The following is a 20448-nucleotide window of genomic DNA, read 5'->3' on the forward strand; positions in this document are numbered from 1 at the left end:
GCAAAAACAGCCTTTCTTTGTTTATTGAGAGATTTTAAAAAACCTTGGCCAAGTTTCACATCCCTTGATATATGTTTGTATCCAGAACCTTTTGGGAAGATTACTTTAGTGTCATCGACAGCTAAGAAGAATCCTGTCACTTGTGAACTGTGCTAGCATGATAGAAGGTTACTATATTTCTGAGAAAAGTGGCTAGACACTCAGGAGTAATGGGCAAAGGGAAAGAAAGTTAATTAAAAGCACTAAGAGCACTGAATATTACCAGTTCCAGCTTTTCTTGAGTTTGGTTTGTGTGGAGGAGATCTGCTGAAGGAGTTTCATTGTGAGAAGTTCATGTTCTTCAAAAAGACCTGTCTTTTGAAGTAAGACATGTACATCTTGACTTACTCTGAGTCCAGAGAATCTCTTTAAAGGGCTGGCAGTATATAGAAGAACACTTTTTTTTTTTTTTTTTTAAGTAGGCTCCACACCCAGCATGGAGCCCAACGTGGGGCTTGAACTCATGACTCTGAGATCAAGACCTGAGCTGCGATAAAGAGTTGGATGCTTAACTGACTGAACCACACAGGTGCCCGAGAAAAACACTTTCTTTTTCAGACTTATTTTAATTTCAGTTCAGGAGAAAATAAAAGATATCTATTTCATTGCTGTAAGTATTTCTGTCAGATAATTAGGTGATGAAGGAGATTGGGTTGTGTAATGGCACCTCTACGCACGTATTCTTCCTCTGCCAACTCCCTCCTGCCCCCGTTTTCCCAATAAGCATTGATTCAAATTCTGGCTTTGCCACTTAACAACTGAGGGGACTAGTTGGTAAGCTGAGTTCAAGTTTCTAATGAATCAAATAGGAATAGTGTCAACCTCAAAGACATCATTGTGAGAATTATAACATGATGTGTAAAATACCTCGTGCCAGGCCGAGTGGGCATTCAGTGTATATCCCTTCCTTTTCAGCTTGAATGGTAGAGAATGGATTCTCCCGTCTTGGGACACTGGAGTGCATTTCCTATTCATTTTTTTTGCATTAGTTCTTTAACATTTTTAAAAATTCTTTTTTAATTGAAGTATAATTAGTCTACAGTGTTATATTAGTTTCACATTATGCGTTAATTCTTGTGGACTGCTGTGTGAAATGCTGACTAACCCATTACTGGAAGCATTTTGTGAGGGATCGTTTGTCAGGGATATTGTAGAGGTATGGACCAGGTGACCTGTAGATGTCCCCTGCAACTTGGTGTGTGTCAACTAACCTCTTTATTACATATAGTTAATTTAGAGAGTTATTTCATTTTAGTCACTGTGTTATCAGGTTATTATCCTCCCGTCTTTTCAGCTCAGGTATTTAGAGAAATCAGAATCTGACTGCTAAACCAATATTCATTCTATATTTGATATTCATATGGTCATATATATCTTTGTATGTGTGTCTCTCCTTTGAAGGGAGGACTTCTGCATTCTTTATGAGGGAAACCCTAAGCTGATCTCTCCATTAGATTTTCTGTAGTATTTAACTCTTTGTAGATTCATTTGGTACCTTGCATCTTCACTTTGTGTTGCTATATTTTTTAATAGCACAATTAAGCACTCTAGGGGTGCCTGGGTGGCTCAGTCGTTAGGCGTCTGCCTTCGGCTCAGGTCATGATCTCAGGGTCCTGGGATTGAGCCCCGCATCAGGCTCCCTGGTCAGCGGGAAGCCTGCTTCTCCCTCTCCCACTCCCCCTGCTTGTGTTCCCTCTCTCACTGTGTCTCTCTCTCTCAAATAAATAAATAAAATCTTAAAAAAAAAGCCTACTAAAAATATTTAAAAAAAAACAAGCACTCTAAAATTAGAGCAGGTTTATGAATTGTGTTTCCTAGGATTGTAGTAAAGGAGGGATGTATATAATGTTCTTAGCTCTTTGCTTGGAACATGTGAGTGCTCAGAAAATGCTGGCTGTGAACTGTGATTGTACTTGTGTTCCTCATCTTCCAGATTTAAAATTTTTTATTTTTTTATTTTTATTTTTTTATTTTTTTAATTTTTAAAGATTTTTATTTATTTACTGAGAGAGAGAGAGAGAATGGTAGAGAGAGAGCATGAGAGGGAGGAAGGTCAGAGGGAGAAGTAGACTCCCTGCCGAGCAGGGAGCCCGATGCAGGACTCGATCCCAGGACTCCAGGACCGTGACCTGAGCCAAAGGCAGTCGCTTAACCAACTGAGCCACCCAGGCACCCCAGATTTAAAATTTTTTAAGAGCAGGGACTGTGCAATATGTATGCTTCACGTACTGTGGACTCAACATTTTACTCATTTGCTCATTTTACTTAATCATAGATTTTCATTTTCATCATAGTTTTTAATGTTTCATCTTATGTCTTGCAGTGATGAAACTAGAGGATCTGTTTGTAGGTGCTTCTGGTCAGTATTTGGCTATTCAATTCCATCTGGAGTGTGCATATATATTTTTATATTATTATGAATATACAAAAGCAAAAGATCAGTTCAACATTGCTAAAGACATCAGCAAATTACAAATTGATTTGACAGGTAAGACTTGTTACTTTTTGTGGATGATTAACTTATTTTTATGATAAAAGTAACATAGACATTGTATGTTTGGCTATATTGTTTGGTTGCATTTGATTTTTTCTGTTCTATTCTTTGCTTTGTAAAAATCAGTTTTAAAGATTTTATTTTAAAAAATCCACAGTTTTAGAACAAGTCTGAAATGAAATATTTTCTTTATTCCTGGAGATTCCCCTTTATTTTCCAGTCTGGTTAGGCACATGTTAGTGATATATATATATATATGGCAGCCAGGTAGTACACAAATGAACTTTTTCTTTTTTTTTTTAAATTAAGCTCTGTACCCAGTGTGGGACTTGAACTTAAGACCCTGAGATCAAGAGTCACATACTCTACCGACTGAGCCAGCCAGGCACCCCCACAAATGAACTTTTGACCATTTGTTGATGGGTGTGAGTTTCCTGAAGTTCCTCCTGACTCCCACATTTGGTGTGGCGTCTTTACATTGCCCTTTCTTGTAAATACCCACCTATGGCTTCCGTCTGCTTTTTTTGTCTTCAGAACAGAAATTGTCGACTGTTTTAGATTCAGTGCCTTAGAACGCTCATGTATTGTTGGCACTCAGACGTTTGTTGAATGAACAGATAAGTTACAGAATTTCTCCAAAAACCTCTGTATTTCTTCTGAATACAAAAAAGAAACTTTGGTCGCTCTTTCTGTCTTGCTGTATCCCTGGGGTGTTACAATATCATTGCCATTCAGTATTGATCATGTTAATGAAGTCCCACCTTATCAGTTCGAGCACACCACTTGTTACACCTCTTGAACCTGAGTTCAGCATTCCAGGCTGTGTCTGCGAAGGTCGAAGTGATTGAACCTATTTGTCCTTCCTGGATTTGGTTTAGATTATCTCTAAGGTCCATTCTTACCCCCTAAATTCTGTGCTTCCTATTCAGCTGGTCTTGTCAATAAAATATTTCAAGTATATTATGGGTTAAATATGACTTTGGGGCCTGGTCTGGGATCTTAGCCATCTTTTGTTACATTGTTTGTATGGGGAAAATTATTAAATATCCAGCTTAGAACTTTTGGAACAATCGCCATATATAAGTTGGAGTCTTGTCTGTATTTGAAAATATAGTTGCATGTAATATAACTTGTGAGGTTAGCTTCAGAGATTATGTTTTTAAATGGTTTGGCCCTTGGGGACTTTTTTTGGGCTATTTAAAAACTAATGGCACAGTATTCTGTATAGTCAGCTTTAACTGCTGGTATATTTACTAGCTAGTTCTTCATATTTTTTTCCAAGTTAAGAGCAAAGAACTTAAAAATACAAATGTGGTACTCACAAATATAAAATGAAAATCAGATTACTATTTTTTTCCATTAAACTGTAGCCTTTCTAGAAAAAAGTGAGCTGTGTTAGACCATCTCAGTAGCTGTTTTTGTGTAGCGTGTTTAAAAGGTTGATGTATAATTTAGATCCAGACTCATTGCAGGATAAAATCCAGACTTCTTAGACTGGTCTTTACAATCAAGGGTCTTTGTAATCTGATGCTTGCCAGAGAGTGGATATTAGAACTGTTGCTTCTATTAAAGCTATTCTGTAGCAAGTTATTTCAGATACAAAATGGAAAAAATGTTGGTGTTAAATGAAGCCAGATAGAATAATACAAAGACAGTGGGATTTAGAACCTGGATACCCTGGCTTTAAGCTCTGGCTCTGAGACTGAAAGTCGCCGTGATCTTAACCAAGTAACTACACCTCGGAACCTCTGTTTTTTCATTTGTTATATGAGGATGATGATACTTCCTCTACCTATGAAAATTTTTGGGGAAGGAGGTAGTTTGATGCAAAAGTGAGTATCTGTAATCTAGTAGCATAAATCTTGGGTTTGAGTTCTGCCCCCATAGCTTACTGGCTTTATAATTTTATATTTATTTTTATTTTTTATTTTCTGCCCCTGGCTTTATAATTTTATAAGTAGTTTTAAGATAATCACCGAGTCGCAGGTCTTTTTTTTTTTTTATGTGAAATGGATAAACACCTTTACAGATTTTAAAGTACTCTGAAAATATTACTTTTCATGATTGTACAGTAGATCTGATTGACAAATCATTAAGTACAATTTAATATGTTTTTTTCAGGTGCTTTGGGGAAAAGGACACGGTTCCAGGAAAATTATGTGGCACAGCTTATTCTAGATGTAAGAAAGGAAGGGGATGCCTTTTCACATTGTGAATTCAGTCCAGCACCTACTCCTCAGGAACATTTAACCAAGGTGAGTAGGATTGTAAGTTATTTAAATTACCATCCAAATCTAACAGGTTCAGTAGGTGAGTTTTATAGAAACACTGAATGTTTTGGTAAGAGGCTTCATTTTGTTCCTTCTCGAGCTTTTTCATGGTAGCTGGGGGTTTTAGAAAATACCCAAGCAAACCAACGTGTGTTTAAGCCTTTTTTACCCTTAAATAGAGATAAAATGTCGTTTTTCTTTTAGACTTCAGTAATATGAATTAGTAATGCAGTCAGTTATGTATTACTGTTCCTTGAAAAAATTTAAAAGACAGACTGGGTAGAGCCTAATTTTTCTAGCTGCTACTGTATTTGTTGCCTTAACTTTTGCCTTCTGTGGATATTTTTGAATATTAAGAGACTTGAAATTTCTTAGGCTTCTTCAAAATATATGAACAGATGATAAGAATTTCTTTTTACCAGTGTTCTGATCCTTTGTTACTGTCATTATTGGGCTGATTGCTGCCTTATTGTTTTTCTTGACTTGGCTAATGCATTCTCTTTGTTTTTGTTTTTGTTTTTTTGAAGATTTTATTCTTAAGTAGTCTCTACACCCAATGGGGGCTCGCACTTATAACCCTGAGATCAAGAGTCACATATTCTACCAACTTAGCCAGCCCAATGCATTCTCTTCTTGTAGCTTAAATTTATGGCTCTTTGTCAGTTTACCTACTTAAATGCCTTTCCATCTGCTTCCATAGAGGTCATTAGCATTTATATTTTCTTACTGCGGAGATTCCAAGCCAACACTTTTGGTTGTCCTTTGCCTGATGTTACTGTCTTTGAAGCCCTACCCTTCATTCCAGAGCCTATAAACAAATTTACCCTGGGTACACTGAACATTAAAATTCTATTCTGCATTGAAAATAGTGCCCAGAGGAGGGACTAGGGCTGGGAACAAAGAGTGACAGCAGTCAGGAGTCCCAGGGAAAGCCTTTGATGAGCTATTGCACACTGCTGGGCTTGTTCCAAGCCCTCTCTTGTTTGCTTTTGAGATAACTTCAGGGAGGAACCGCTGTTGATTCTAAGGAGAAGGAAGGAAGGAAGGAAGGAAGGGAGGGAGGGATGTAGAAACTCAGGGATAAGACTACACAGGGTGCTGTCTGTACTTCCTGATGCAGGTTGAGCTGTAGTGAAGTGCGTTTCCACTGCTGTGTTGATGCTGGTCAGGGAACACGGTGCTGTTACCTGCCTCAGACCTCTCTTCCCTCCTTACGTGTATGGCCTTTCCTCTTTAGATCCCCCTTTTTTTTCCTAAGCCTTTTGATGTAACCCAAGCCCCTCCCTAAGTCTTAGATTAACTGCCATAAAGCTGATTTTTAGGCCATCGCATAAGCATCAGTGAAAAGAGATTCCATTCTGCAGTCCACACATTCAATTCAGTAATCCATTGTTTATTGTTTTTTTATATAGAGTTCTCTTACTGAAAATTGTCTCAGGGGCGCCTGGGTGGCTCAGTTGGTTAAGCGTCTGCCTTCGGCTCAGGTCATGATCCCAGGGTCCTGGGATCGAGCCCCACATCGGGCTCCCTGCTCAGCGGGGAGCCTGCTTCTCCCTTTCCTTCTGCCTGCTGCTCTCCCTGCTTATGCTCTCTCTTTCTCTGTCAGATAAATAAGTAAAATCTTAAAAAAAAAAAAGAAAAGAAAATTGTCTCCTGGGATGATAAATAGGATATGATGACTATTATGAGGAATGTAAAAAGATGATACACAATTTAATGTAGAATTTATTGAATCTTTCATATTTGAAGTAAAATACATTCAGATCATCTTAATTACTACTTAGAGGTAAAAGGTAAAAATTATATGATGTAGGTATTGATTAGATAGAAACTGCTTTATACTTATGAGCAGAAGACAGTTGCTTATTTAATTAGTTACATATCCTGTTTCCTTATATCAAAGGCACTATTAAATTATAAAATACACTATCTTTTTTTTTTAAGATTTTATTTATTTGAGAGAGAGAAAGAAGGTGAGAGAGCAGCAGAGGAAGAGGGAGAAGGAGAAGCAGGCTCCCCACTGAGCAGGGAGCCCAACGTGAGGCTCAATCCCGGGACCCAAGGACCATGACCTGAGCTGAAGGGAGATGCTTAACTGACAGAGCCACCCAGGTGTCCCTAAAGTACACTGTCTTTTTAATAACCAATCCTTGGGGGGAAAAAAAAGGATCACTATTATACCAATTTTAGTTATTACAAAATATATCCTGATTAGAAATGTTACAGTGTGAAAATGTATATCTTAGAATTGAGAAAACAGTAACTTTATTGCCAGTGAGGAACGTATTTCCCTTTAGACCTTCTTAGATTTTTAATGTTATTAATGGGGAATTACATAGACTTAAGCCATTGGAGATCAGGGTTTAATAAGCCAACAGTTAGGAGCAACCCTGATGTGCACATGAAAGACACAGTCTCTGTTCTTGAGATGCCTGGGTGGCTCATCAGCTAAGCTGATGACTCTTGATTTCAGCTCAGGTCTTGATCTCAGGTTGTGGGATTGAGTCCCACATCCGGCTCCGTGCTTGGTGCGGAGTCTGCTTGTCCCTCTCTCTCTCTCTCTGCTCCAACCCCGCTCATGCTCTCTCTCTCTCTCAAAAAAAAAAAGTCTTAAAAAAGGACAATTTGTTCTTAGTTGTTCAATTGTGTATTCACAAAAAACACATGCATACATGATCAGCGTCACTAATGAGAAATATGCCTTAATGCTAAATATGGTGTGTGTCCTGCATATGGGAGATAAATTATGTGCTAGCTTCTTGATTCAGTAGAATGTTACGAGGTCCAGGTGGGACTGAGGTAGAACAATATTTTAAATTTGGGACTTGCAGAACAGTTAGGTAAGTAGGTACTGCGGCAGACCCATTTTAATTTCAAAAGAGCAGAATAGGAACATAGGGAATTTTGAATGAAGATCAAAGCTGTTTTGATGACTTGCTTGTGTCTGGCAAATAAATAATGCCATGCTGCCAACACTGACATATCTCAGGTCTTTGGTGGTGGAGGGGAGGGATCCTGGGATGGCAGGAGACTTGGGTCTCTGTCCCGTCCTTACTGTCTAGCCTAGGGTGAGAATCTGGGACAGTTATGGTATTCTTAGTTTCCTCATTTGTTTTTCCCACATCACACTTTGTTAAAGGATCAGATGAGATTTGTAAAGCTATCGTACGGATGTGTTATTAAACATTGTGTATTAGGGGCGCCTCGCTGGCTCAAGAGCACATGACTCTTGATCTCACGGTTGTAAGTTTGCGTCCCATATTGGGTGTGGAGATTACTTAAAAATAAAATCTTTAAGGTTGCCTGGGTGGCTCAGTCAGTTAAATGTCCGACTTTTGGTTTCGGCTCGGGTCATGATCTCAGGGTCGTGAGATGGAGCCCTGAGTCTGGCTCTGTGCTCCGTGGGGAGTTTGCTTGAAGATTCTTTCCCTCTACCCCTCCCCCCACTTGTACATGCATTCTCTGTCTCTCAAATAAATGAATCTTTAAAAAGAAGTCTTTAAAAAAACACCAAAAAACAAGCAAAAAACCAAAAGAAAACATTGTGTATTAATAAGTAGGTTGGTGCATTCCCTTAAGGATGTGAAAAGACGAGAATTTTGGGATATTGTAGAGCTACATGGTCCACTATGGTAGCCATCAACCACGTGTGATTGTTAATCACTGGGAAGTTGGTTGGTCCAATTTTAGATGTGCTGAAGTGTAAAAGGCACATCAGATTTCATAGACTATGAAGAAAAGAGTGTATAATATCTAATTAATAAATTTCTGTTGACACATATTACAAGAATAGTATTTTTGATGTATTCAGTTAAATCATTTTTAAAAGTTTACCTTTTTATTTTAAGTGGGGCTATTACATAGGTAGTTCTAGTTTTTAAATTATGAAAGGCCTGTGTTGAAAACGATGGCCACCAGGGTGCGCTCTGCACCCGCCTGCCCTGCCTTTGAAGGGGCTCGTTCGGGAGGAAGAGCCACTTTTTCAACGGATTCTGAGCGGAAGCCTAAGGTTCTGTGTTCCTCCCGTCAGCAATTTCTTGGGGTGGGGGGGGTGCTGTACTCTTTTTTTAAAAGGCTGTAGATAGAGCTCGGCCTACAGTTAGGGAGAATTTGAGGATGGACAAGGAAAGCTGTTCCTCTGGGCTGTGTTTTGGGCAGATTTACTGCTTACTAGTTAAGAGGTTGACCCCTTAGCCAGAGGCAGTTTCCAGCCTTCTGGTCCATTTAGCTCCCAGTTTTGGCTACTTTTATTGAACTAGAAAAAATTTTAAATTAAAGTTGTGCCTATTTTATTTTAAATGTACAGTTTGAATTTCGAAAAATAGACCTATGGAATGACCACCACCATAATAAAAATAGAATCATTTCCATTGCACCAGAAAGTCACTTATACTCCTTCATAGTCAGTCACTTTCCCTCTCACTGGTCTGCTTTCTGTCCCAGATTAGAGCTGCTTTTTCTAGAATTTCAAATAAATGGAATCATACAGTATGACTCTCTTGTGTCTGGTTTCTTTCACTTAGCATTATGTTTTTTTAAGTTATAATAATTCTTTTTTTCCAGTTTTATTGAGAAATAATTGACATATGTCACTGTATAAATTTAAGGCATACAGCATAATGGTTTGATTTGCATATATTGTAAAAAGTTTACCACAATAGGCTCAGCTAACATCCATCTTCTCATATAGATAAAAAGAAAAGAAAAACAGAAAAAAGGGGAAAATTTTTTTTTTCTTGTGATGAGAACTCTTAGGGTCTCCCCTCTTAACAACTTTGCTGTTGGTCACACAGCGGTGTTAGCTGCACTCACATTATACATCACATCTCCAATGCTTATGCGTCTTGTGTGTACCTTTGGACCACCTTCCTCCGGTTCCCTCTGCCCCCGGTAACCACGAGTCTGATCTCTTTTTCTACAAGTTTGATTTTTTTTTTTAGATTCCACATACAAGTGAGATCATGCAGTATGTTCTTTCTCTGACTTATTTCAGTTAGCATAATACCTTCAAGGTCCATCCAAGTTGTCACCCATGGTAGGATTTCCTGGTTTGTTTGTTTTTTTTTTTATGGCTGAATAATATTCCATTATATGTACCATATCTTCTTAATCCACTCATCCATGCATGCACACTTAGGTCCATCAGTGGACAGTGTGTTTATCCACTTACCTGTTGGTGGACAGTTGAGCTGTTTCTAATTTTTGGTTATTATGAATGAAGCTCCTTGAAACATTTGTGTGTACGTCTTTGTGTGAACATATGTTTTTAATTCTCTTGGGTAAATACCTAGGACTAGAATGGTTGGATTGTGTGGTAAAGGTGTTCTTTTTTTTCTATGCTAGAGAGAGAATGAGAGAGAGAGAGAGGGAGAGAACATGTGTGGGGGGAGGGGCAGAGGGAGAGGGAGAGAGAATCTTAAGCAGACCCTGAGATCCTGACCTGAGCCGAAATCAGGAATTGGTTGCTCAACCGACTGAGCCACCCATGTGCCCCAGTGTGTTTCTAACTTAATGAGAAATTGCTAAACTGTTTTCCAACGTGGTTGTGCTATTTTACATTCCAACCATCAGTGTATGTGAGTGCCAGTTGTAAATGCTTGGTATTTTTAAAAAGATTTGTTTGAGAGCATGAGTGAGAGTGCGGCAGGGGGTGAAGGAAGAGGGAAAGAATCTCAAGCAGACTGTTTGCTGAGTGTGGAGCCTGATGTGGGGCTCGATCTCAACGACATGGAGATCATGACCTGAGCTGAAATCAATAGTTGGACACTTAACTGACTGAGCCACCCGGGTGCCCCAAATCATTTTTTTAAAAGATTTATTTATTTTTTGAGAGAGAGAGGGAGAGCACATGAGCAGGGGGAGGGGCAGAGGAAGAGGGAGAAAGATAATCCCAAGCAGACTCTGCGTTGAACACAGAGTCTGCTCGGGATTGAAGGGCACAGCCCCATGACCTTGAGATCACGACCTGAACTGAAGTCAAGAATCAGATGCTTAACAGACTGAGCTATCCAGGCAACCCTAAAAATAAATTTTTTTGAAATAGAGTTTATATACAGAAAAATTGACCCATTTTAATTGATGAGATTAAACCCATTCAGTTTGATGACACTTGACATATACATATCTATCTATGCAACCATTACAGTCCATGTATGTTTCATTACCCTAGAAAGTTCCATCATGCCCATTTGCAGTTAATCCCCCAACGTACTGGCTCTGAACCATCATGGATCTATTTTCTTTGAGTACAGATAGTTTGCCTTTTCTAGAATTTTATATGTACTTTTTTGTATCTGGCCTCTTTTGTTCAGCATGATGTTTTGAGATTTACCTATGTAGTTACATGTGGTAATAGTCCGTTTTTTGCTGATTAGAATTCCATTGGGTGGATATAGTATAATTTTTCTTTTATTTGTTTATTGACAGTCATTTGACTTGTTTCTGGTTTTGGGCTACTACAGATAAAATGGTAATGAACATTAATATATGTGTCTTTGTGTGGACGTGTTATTTCTCATGGTAACCACTTAGAGTAGAATTGATAGCTCCGGTAGTAAATTTATCTTTATTATTATAAGAGATTGGCAAAATATTTTCTGTGGTTTGTAAATCATGTTAAATTTCTGCCAGCAGTATGTCAAAGTTCTAATTATTGTAGATCCTTGTCAACATTTAGTATTTGTCAGTCCTTTAACTAGTATTTCCTACTGACTACTGTTGTCAAGGATCTTTTTGTGTGCTTATTAGCCATTTGTATATCTTTTTAAATGAAGTACCTGAACAAATCCATTTTCCACTTTTATATTGGGTTGTTTATCTTCTTTTTGAGTCGTAAGAGTTCTCTGTATTCTGAATACAAGTCCCTTTTCAGATATTTGTTTTATGAACATAATCTCTTGAGTTTGTAGCTTGGCTTTTCATTTTCTTAACAATGTTTTCAAAGAACAGAAGTTTTTATTTGATGAAGTTCAATTTAGTAAGTTTTTTCTCACTTGATGGTTTAGGTGTTTTGTGTCCTAATTAAGGACTGCCTGTTTAGCCCAGAGTTGCAAAACTTTTCTCCTGTGATTTCTTCTGGAAGTTTTTTAGTATTAGCTTCTAGATTAAGGTCTGTGATCTATTTTGATGTAATTTTTGTGTGTGGTATGAGATAAGGGTGAAGGGTCATTTTTTTCCAAATGGCTATCCAGTTGTTCTACCATCATTTCTTGAAAAGACTTTCCTTTGTTAAAAATCAGTGGACATGTGTGGGTCTAAAATTCCAGACTCTACTCTGTTCCATTCATCTGTATATCTGTCTTCATGCCCGTAGCACGCTGTCTTGGCTTTGGAGTATTTCTTGAAATCAGGTACTCTATCAAGTCCCCTAAGTCCTCAGATTTTATTCTTTTCCAAATTGTTTTGGCTATTCTAGGTCCTGTTGAGAAACAGAGTTGGGAGTTGATATTTCAGATGAGAATTTAGAGCAGAGTAGAAAGACTTGATTTTAAATCCTGATGCATCAGCAGAGGGGCTTTTGCTCCTGGGCTCCCTGAATGATAGCTGTTTTTCCCTATTATTGATATTGCCAGTGCATTCCTGAGGTATAGATGCCATGTCCTCCGGTTCTACACAGCAAACTATCCCCAAATATGTGTTCCACAAGAAACAGCCTATTGACCATATGTAGACATTGTATAATTTTTAACAAAAAGGTGAATTATCCCTCCTTAGTAATCAGTTGCATACAGTGTGTTGAATGAATCAGATTTAATTTTTGGTCTTAATATTTTCTTTTGTTTTGCACCAGAATCTTGAGCTCAGTGATGATACTGTTCTAAACGAGATAAAGTTAGCAGATTGTGAGCAGTTTCAGATGCCTGACCTGTGTGCTGAAGAGCTTGCTGTTGTCCTTGGAATCTGGTAAGTCAGTTACTCACTTGCATATTGGTTTTGTTGTGTTGAGGAAAACTTTATTCCAGGAGGTGTCCCAAGTTCTGGATGAATAGGGAATCTTATAATGCTTACAAGGATCAAGAATAGTGGGGCATCTGATTACCACTAAACTACCAGTGCTCTCCGCTGGGCAACTAAGTAAAGGGTTAGAGATTAGGAATCTCAGGTATCTCCTTTGAGTTAGTATAACTTCACCTTCTCTTTCCTTCATAAGCAAAATTTCTTTGGTTAGCCTTAGCTAGGAATAAACTTTTAATAAAATATTTAGGAGAGCTGAGAATGATTATTTTGACCTTTGAGGATATTTACATTCCAAAGGATAGAATTATTATTATTATTATTTTTTAAGATTTTATTTATTCATTTAAGAGAGAGAGCATGAGCAGCGGGGAGAGGCAGGGGGAGTGGGAGAGGGAGAAGCAGACGCCCCCGCTGAGCAGGAAGCCCGATGTGGGGCTCGATCCCAGGACCTGGCGATCATGACCTGAGCCACAGGCAGACGCTTAACCACCTGAGCCACCCAGGCGCCCCAGGATAGAATTACTTCTTAATACTGTCGAACGTTATGTGTGTTGGAAACAGTTTTTCCTTTTATTTTTATTTTTTTCAACTTTAAAGTGATTTCAAAATTGGAAAAAAAGTTGCAAGGGTAAGACATTGCAGAGAACTTTGGGAATAATTTTCTAACATGATACTGTATCATCCCTGAATACTTTAGTGTGTGCTTCCAACAAACTAGGGAATTTTTTGTACATAGCCACAATGCAGCTATCAAAATGAGGAAGTTAACTTTCATACTCTCCTGTCATTTAATACTCAGATTCCATTCAAGGTGTCCAGTTGTCCCAGTAATCTCCTTTGTAGCACAGGGCCCATGGTAGAATATATGTGTTTCTTTTAGTTTTCATTGTCTCTCCAATTACTGTCAGTCTTGGAATAGTTCCTCATTTTTGCTTGACTTTCATGGTCTTGACATTTCTGAAATTTATAAGCCAGTTACTTTGTAGACTTTGCCTCTTGAATTTGACTTATTTTATTTATTTATTTTTTTTAAAGATTTTATTTATTTATTTGAGAGAGAGAGAGAGCACATGAGAGGGGGGAGGGTCAGAGGGCGAAGCAGACTCCCTGTTGAGCAGGGAGCCCGATACGGGACTCGATTCCAGGACTCCAGGATCATCACCTGAGCCGAAGGCAGAAATTTGACTTATTTTAAAAAAAATTACGATTAGATTCGCATTATGCATCATTAGCATGGATATCAGAGAAGGGAAGTTTTGTGGTTCTTATTTTTAATTGATTTTATTTATTTATTGACAGAGAGAGAGCACGCACAAGCAGGGGGAGCTGCAGAGGGAGAGGGAGAAGCAGGCTCCCCATTGAGCAGGGAGGCTGATGCGGGGCTCAATCCCAGGACCCTGGGATCATGACCCGAGCTGAAGGCAGATGCTTAACTGACTGAGCCACCAGGCACCCCATGTTTTGTGGTTCTTATTGCATCCTAGCAGTAGAACACAGTTTTGATTTGTCCCACTACTGCTGATGTTAACTTTGATCACATGATTGATGCCGTCTTTGCCAGGCTTCTTCATTGTAAAGTTTTTCTTTTTCACCCTTGTAATTAACATTTTGTGGGAAGGTGCTTTTGGACTGCATAAATATCTCATTTCTCATCTAGAGACTTAGTAATGTTCAAAATGCAGTATTTCACAAAGGTCCAAAATTTAGAACAAATTAGTAATGGGTAATTTGTAAAAAAAAAAAAAAAAAATTGTCTCTTAACTCAGTAGAACTTATCCTTTTGTCTTCCGCTCATAGCATTATACCCCTTTTTCACATTTCATTTACATAAAAGTTGAATGCAGTCCTCTAGTCCTTTTGTTTGGGTAAAAGGGATCACACATACAGATAGAGCTTTGTTTCTTTTTCTTTTTTTTTTTAAAGATTTTATTTATTTATTTGAGAGCAAGAGAGAAAGCATGAATGGGGGAGGGGCAGAGGGAGAGGGAGAAGCAGACTCCTCACTGAGTGGGGACCCCAATGTGGAGCTCGATCCGAGGACCCCGAGATTATGACCTGAGTTGAAGGCAGATGTTCAACTGACTGAGCCACCCAGGCACCCCGGTAGCTATTTCTAAGCCCAGATCTCTTGTTCTATCACATGATTTGATTCCAGTGACAGATTTTATGCTTACTAATGAAAAATTGTCCAATTCATAATGATTCTTAGTATGTAAATAATTTAAATAACAACCATTTGTGAGCAGTTCCACATGCTAGCAATTGCACCATGCACTTTCCACATTACCCCTCATTAATGTTCTAGCAACCCTAGAGGTTACTTTCTCCATTTTTCAGATAGGAAATCGGGGTTCAAATGGCTGAATGACTTGCTCAGAATTACAGAGCAAAGTTAAACAAAATATACATATGCCCAGGGATTCTGTCAGTTGAGCTTTATGTATAATGAGTTAGACTTCACAGTTGAGAGAGGACTGAAAAACAAAACAGAAAAATGCTGTTTTCAAATACCGGTTTTTCCTCCAAATACAATATTGGTGGAATCTTAATATATGGAACAGTTAGAAGTGCTGAGTGGATTTTTTTTTATTTTTTATTATCTATTTATTTATTTTTTAAAGATTTTATTTATTTGACACAGAGAGACACAGCGAAAGAGGAAACACAAGCAGAGGGAGTGGGAAAGGGAGAAGCAGGCTTCCCGCCAAGTGGGGAGCCCGATGCAGGGCTCGATCCCAGGACCCCGGGATCATGACCTGAGCCGAAGGCAGACGCTCAATGACTGAGCCTCCCAGGCGCCCTGCTGAGTGGGTTTTATAGGCAATTTAAATCTTCCCTGTTTGGTAGAAACTACTTCATTATTGTCTGAATCTTGGGCATCTGATGCAGTGTTTATAAACGGATAAGAACATTAGTGAATTGATGATTTACATCAACTGAGTTATTGTGGGGGTTGTAAACAGTGATTTTGTAATACTGCCTGATCTCTGTGTAATCCCCATGGCCATTATCCCTATGGAGAGGTGACTTGGACTTTGTAGTAGGAGGGGTTAGTTTAGAAAGGAAACACAGAGAAGGTGAATTCTTATAGATGGTAGATTGGTGAAATAGTGGGGCTAGGAAAAAAGAGACAAAAAACCAGACTCTTAAATACAGAGAACAAACTGATGGTTGCCAGAGGGGTGGGGGTGGGGGAGATGGGTAGAAATAATAAAGCGGATTAAGAGTAGACTTATTTTGAGCACTGAGAAATATATAGAATTGTTGAGTCATTATATTGTGTACCTGAAGCTTATATAACACTGTATGTTAATTATACTCGAATTAAAAAAAAGGGTAACCACTATCCTGAATTTTCTATTTGTCATTTTCTTGCCTTTTCAAAAAATATATTTACTTACATGTTTTTATACTTCTAAGTCAATTGTTTTATTTGTTTTTTTTCTGAGCTTTATAAAAGTTGTATCTTACTATTATGTAGTCTTCTGTGATTGTTTTTTTCCTCTCATTATTATGTTTTTATGGTTCATTCATGTTTTATATGTAGCTACCATTTACTTTGGATTATAGCATTCCAGTGGGTGAATATTTCTCATTTTATCACTCTCCTTTTGGACATCTGGATTATTTCAATATTTTTTCCTGTTATACACACTATAATTATGGATATTTGTGTATACATTCCTGGTACACCTGTTCAAGAATTTCTCTGGGCTCTATGGAATTATTGAGCTAAGGATATATGAAGGTTCATGTTATACGATAGTGCTAAATTGTTTAACAAAATTGTCCTATCAAATTATACTTGGATCAGCAGGATCTAAGAATTCCCATTGTTCTGCCTCTTTGACAACCTCTTAATTTTTGCCTAACGGTCACAGTAATATTTTATTTTTTTGGCATGAGTTTGATAAATAGGAGCTGTTGCCATGTTAATTCTTTTCATTTTCTTTGTGAAGGGGCACAGATTGGATTTCTTTCTCCTAGTAAAATTAATTATGTTGACATTTAGTACCAACCACATTTTGTCATCATTTTAAAAAAATATTTATTTATTTGGAGGGGGGCAGAGGGAGGGGGAGAGAGAAACTCAAGCAGACTCTGCACTGAGTGCGGAGCCTGATGTGGGACTCGATCTCACGACCCTGAGATCATGACCTGAGCTGAAACCAAGAGTTGGACACTTAACTGAATGCTCCACCCAGGCACCCCATTTGTGGATTTTATTACTTATTACATTGTTAATTTTCATACTTATCTTTGGAAAACTTGTATCTCTTGGTATATAATGCAGTAATACTAAAATACATGCTTTGAAATATATAAAGTTTATGTTGCCTTTTTAAAAATTTTATTTCATTAGCTAAAAACATGCGTTTTAGAATTAATTTGCTTTTTTTGTAATTTAAAGCACAAATTTCCAAAAGAATAACCCAGTGCATAAGTTGACTGAAGAGGAGCTGCTGACATTTACGTCGGTGAGTCATGTCTCGTCCTGTCCATTGCATGTTTTTCCTTGTGCGTTCTATTGCTTCTGTTATATACTTGGCTCAGATTGCTCATATTGAAACACTGCCACTTAAGGAAATTAAGGAGAAGAAAACCTCACCATTTTAGTTTCCAAACTGCACATATCTTGCTGTTGATGTAAACATAAGCATTTTTCTTTGTACTTGCTTGGATTTGAGGGCAGTGGCCAAATAGTTCTTGTAGTGCTCCATAAATGTTCATTGAATAAATGAAATGACAGAGCAAGAGTCTGACTCCTCACTCCAAAGCCACCGTAGTATGCACCTCTCTTGTCTAAAACCGAGGGTGATGCCTAAAGGTGACGAGAAAGAGGGCGTCAGAGAGTGAGGACCAGAAGCAGGGGGGTGTGGGTTAGAGAGGCCCAGGAAGGGGGCAGTGTCGAGAGCATGAGGTGCTCGTCAGCATTCGGCACTGTAGAGCTGAGAGGAGAAAGGCCGTGGGCACTGCTAATCAGGGGTGTCCTGCTTATTTCTAGGACAGTTTCAGTGGAGTGTTGTGTAGTCACCTCATTACAGGGAATTAAGGAGAGAATGGGATGTAAGAAAATTAAATTGCTAAAGACCACAGTCGGAAAAGAATGGCAGTGAAAAGGAAGGGTTGAGTAATAGATGTGTGAGGATTTGAGATCAAAGAAGGCTTTTCAAGAACAGAAAAGTCACAGACCCAACGGTCAGTCAGTATCTTCTTAGCTGTATGGATGAAAAGATAACGCACATCTTTGATGAGCACAAGTTGCTTAAGATAATTTTTTCAAAGGCATTTTTATTATTATAGTTAAAATCAAGAGAGAATTCTGATGTTTTCTTTCTTTGTTATTTTTCAGATAAGGCAAAAATGAAGTACTTTTATCTGTAGAAAAGCTAGCTTACTTTGTATTGTAATATAAATTTTGCAAGTTACCGTTTCCTGCCTACGGTTTTGGAGCCGGTTGGATGTTAATCCCTTGAGTTCTCTGGGTGCCTACGTTATTTTCTCACTTGATTATCTTAGAAATCTTTGGTGTTTATGATGAGAACATATCTGTGTTTAGGTAACTATGTGGAAATGTCCCTGTTTATTCATTACATAAGCTGTAAGGAATTTGACAAGTAAAGTGTTAAACATTTTCTTAAAAGATTAATTTAAGAAATTATTCTGTATTTCCTATTCAGCAGATCTCTATTGAATACTGACTATGTGTCAAGCATTGTGCTTGTCATAGGGGATACAGTGTCAACAAAGTCTTTTCCCTCTTGGCGTTTACATCGATTTACATTCTTGTGGGGACAATACGCAGTATACCAAGAGAGAAATAATGTATCTAACAGATGTGCTCTGGGGACATATAGAGCCGGGTAAGGGAATACAAATGGCATGGGGAGGACTGTTTTAGACGAGGTGGTGGGGAGGGTCACAGTGGGAGGGGTGTGGAGGGCCTGGAATGGTGGTGCGTTTGAGTCACCGTAGGGAAGTACAGAGCTGGATGGGGACAAGTGCCTAGATGATGAATGTGACCGGGACACTTGGGCTTCTTCTGATGATTGGGGTAAACAGGATGTTAACATGTGCTAGGAAGTGATCCTTCTGGCCTCTTATGGGTAGGAGGTCAATAATAACTTCTTCTTGGGATGGGTCTTAGCAGTTTATCAAGGTATATGTATTATCCATAGTTATCCTAAAAAGACACTAAAATACTCTATATTCAAGCAGTTCAATTTTTTTTTAGCATTTCCAGTTGGGGATACATTTTTTCCTTTTTAAAAAAACTTCTTTTTTTTCCTGTTTCTTTCTTTTTAAATTATTTTTATTTAAAAAATTTTTTAAATTTAAACTCAATTTAATTAACATACACTGTATTATTAGTTTCAGAGGTAGAATTTAGTGATTCATCAGTTGCATACAACAGCCAGTGCTCATTACTTCAAATGCCCTCTCCGATGCCCATCACCCGGTTATCCCATGGCCCACCCACCTCCCCTCCAGCAACCCTCAGTTTGTTTCCTAGAGTTAAGATTCTCTTAGTCTCTCGTTTGCCTTTCCGATCCCCTACCCCAGCACCGCCCCTCCTTCTTGTTCCTCTCTACTATGAAGTTCTTCTGAAATGGTTAACTCTGGTACCCTCTGGGGTGGGTAACTCATCTCTTCTAACTTGGAATGAAGGTCATAAATTGGAGTTTCATACTTTTCTCCCAAGGGCTTTATAATACATCCTTTTTTTGCTCTCTGTCCTCCAACTCTCGTCCAAGTCAGAACTGACCTGAGGACTGATCTTTTTGGAGGAAGACTGTTTGATTACAGTGATGCCTAGTGCCAGGCCTGACTCTTCTCAGGAGATGAATTTTTTAATTCCAGGAAAATCTTTAGTTCATAAGAAGTAGGGCAAGGAACTTATACGTGAGGACGGCTTTTAGGAGCCCCAAGGATACTTTGTGATTTGCACCACCCCCTTCTTTTGTTGATCCCAAAGGAAGCATACAGACTACACTAGAAAAATCCAGATGAGCCATTGTCAACTCATCTTGCATTTATCAGTCCTTCCTGATATTCCTTCTTTGTGCATGATACTGACGCAGATAATAAGATGAATTAGAAGTGGCCCCTGGTTTCAATGAAAAATTTCATTGAAATTTATATCCTATATAATGGAATATCCTGTATATAAAGATCCTTTATCTATTACTCCAAAAGACTATTTGAGGCAAAAGGGAACACTTTTAGGTGCTGTCCCTCTTCTGAACTCTTGAACTTCTTTCTGTGCCTTTCTTCTAACAAGGACCATATTTGGGCTTATAATTATTTATGTTTATGTCTTATTGCTCCCACAAGACTATAAGCTCCCCATTTCAGGGACTGGGCTCTGTTCTTCTCTGGGTCTTCTACAAGGCCCCGTATAGTCTTTCAATGCTTCAGTCATAGCTGTTGCTCAATAAATGGATGCAGAGGAAGAGAATGAATGAAATATGCTTGAACCCTGGAGAGGATTTATTTCTGTCCCATAACTCAGTGCAGCATTGCTCCACTTAGTTTTATAATTTCAGGTAGTGCTATGTGATGTGAAGGATAACCGCTTGTTTTATCTTCTTCATCTCTGTAATGAGGGAAGGGCGGTGTGCCCCTTCCTCAGCCCTGAAAACTTGCTTTGAGGATCAAATTTGAGAATGTCCTGAAAGTACCTTTGAG

The 20448-nt window shown here is 38.4% G+C and overlaps 1 protein-coding gene across 1 annotated transcript in view; it reads left to right on the top strand.

Moving 5' to 3' along the window:
* TTC27 (tetratricopeptide repeat domain 27) overlaps positions 1-20448 on the top strand; it is a 172224-nt gene that overhangs the window by 23468 nt on the left and 128308 nt on the right. The window contains exons 6-9 of the mRNA XM_028117196.2: positions 2363-2527; positions 4655-4788; positions 12593-12705; positions 17171-17237. Of these exons, the coding sequence (XP_027972997.1) occupies positions 2363-2527; positions 4655-4788; positions 12593-12705; positions 17171-17237 (479 nt within the window). The remainder of the gene's footprint in view (positions 1-2362; positions 2528-4654; positions 4789-12592; positions 12706-17170; positions 17238-20448) is intronic.

This window comes from Eumetopias jubatus, unplaced genomic scaffold (genome assembly GCF_037043125.1).
Source record: "Eumetopias jubatus isolate StellerSeaLion01/CBP00866 unplaced genomic scaffold, mEumJub1_p1.0 scaffold_9, whole genome shotgun sequence".
In the NCBI taxonomy this organism is placed as follows: Eukaryota; Metazoa; Chordata; class Mammalia; order Carnivora; family Otariidae; genus Eumetopias; species Eumetopias jubatus.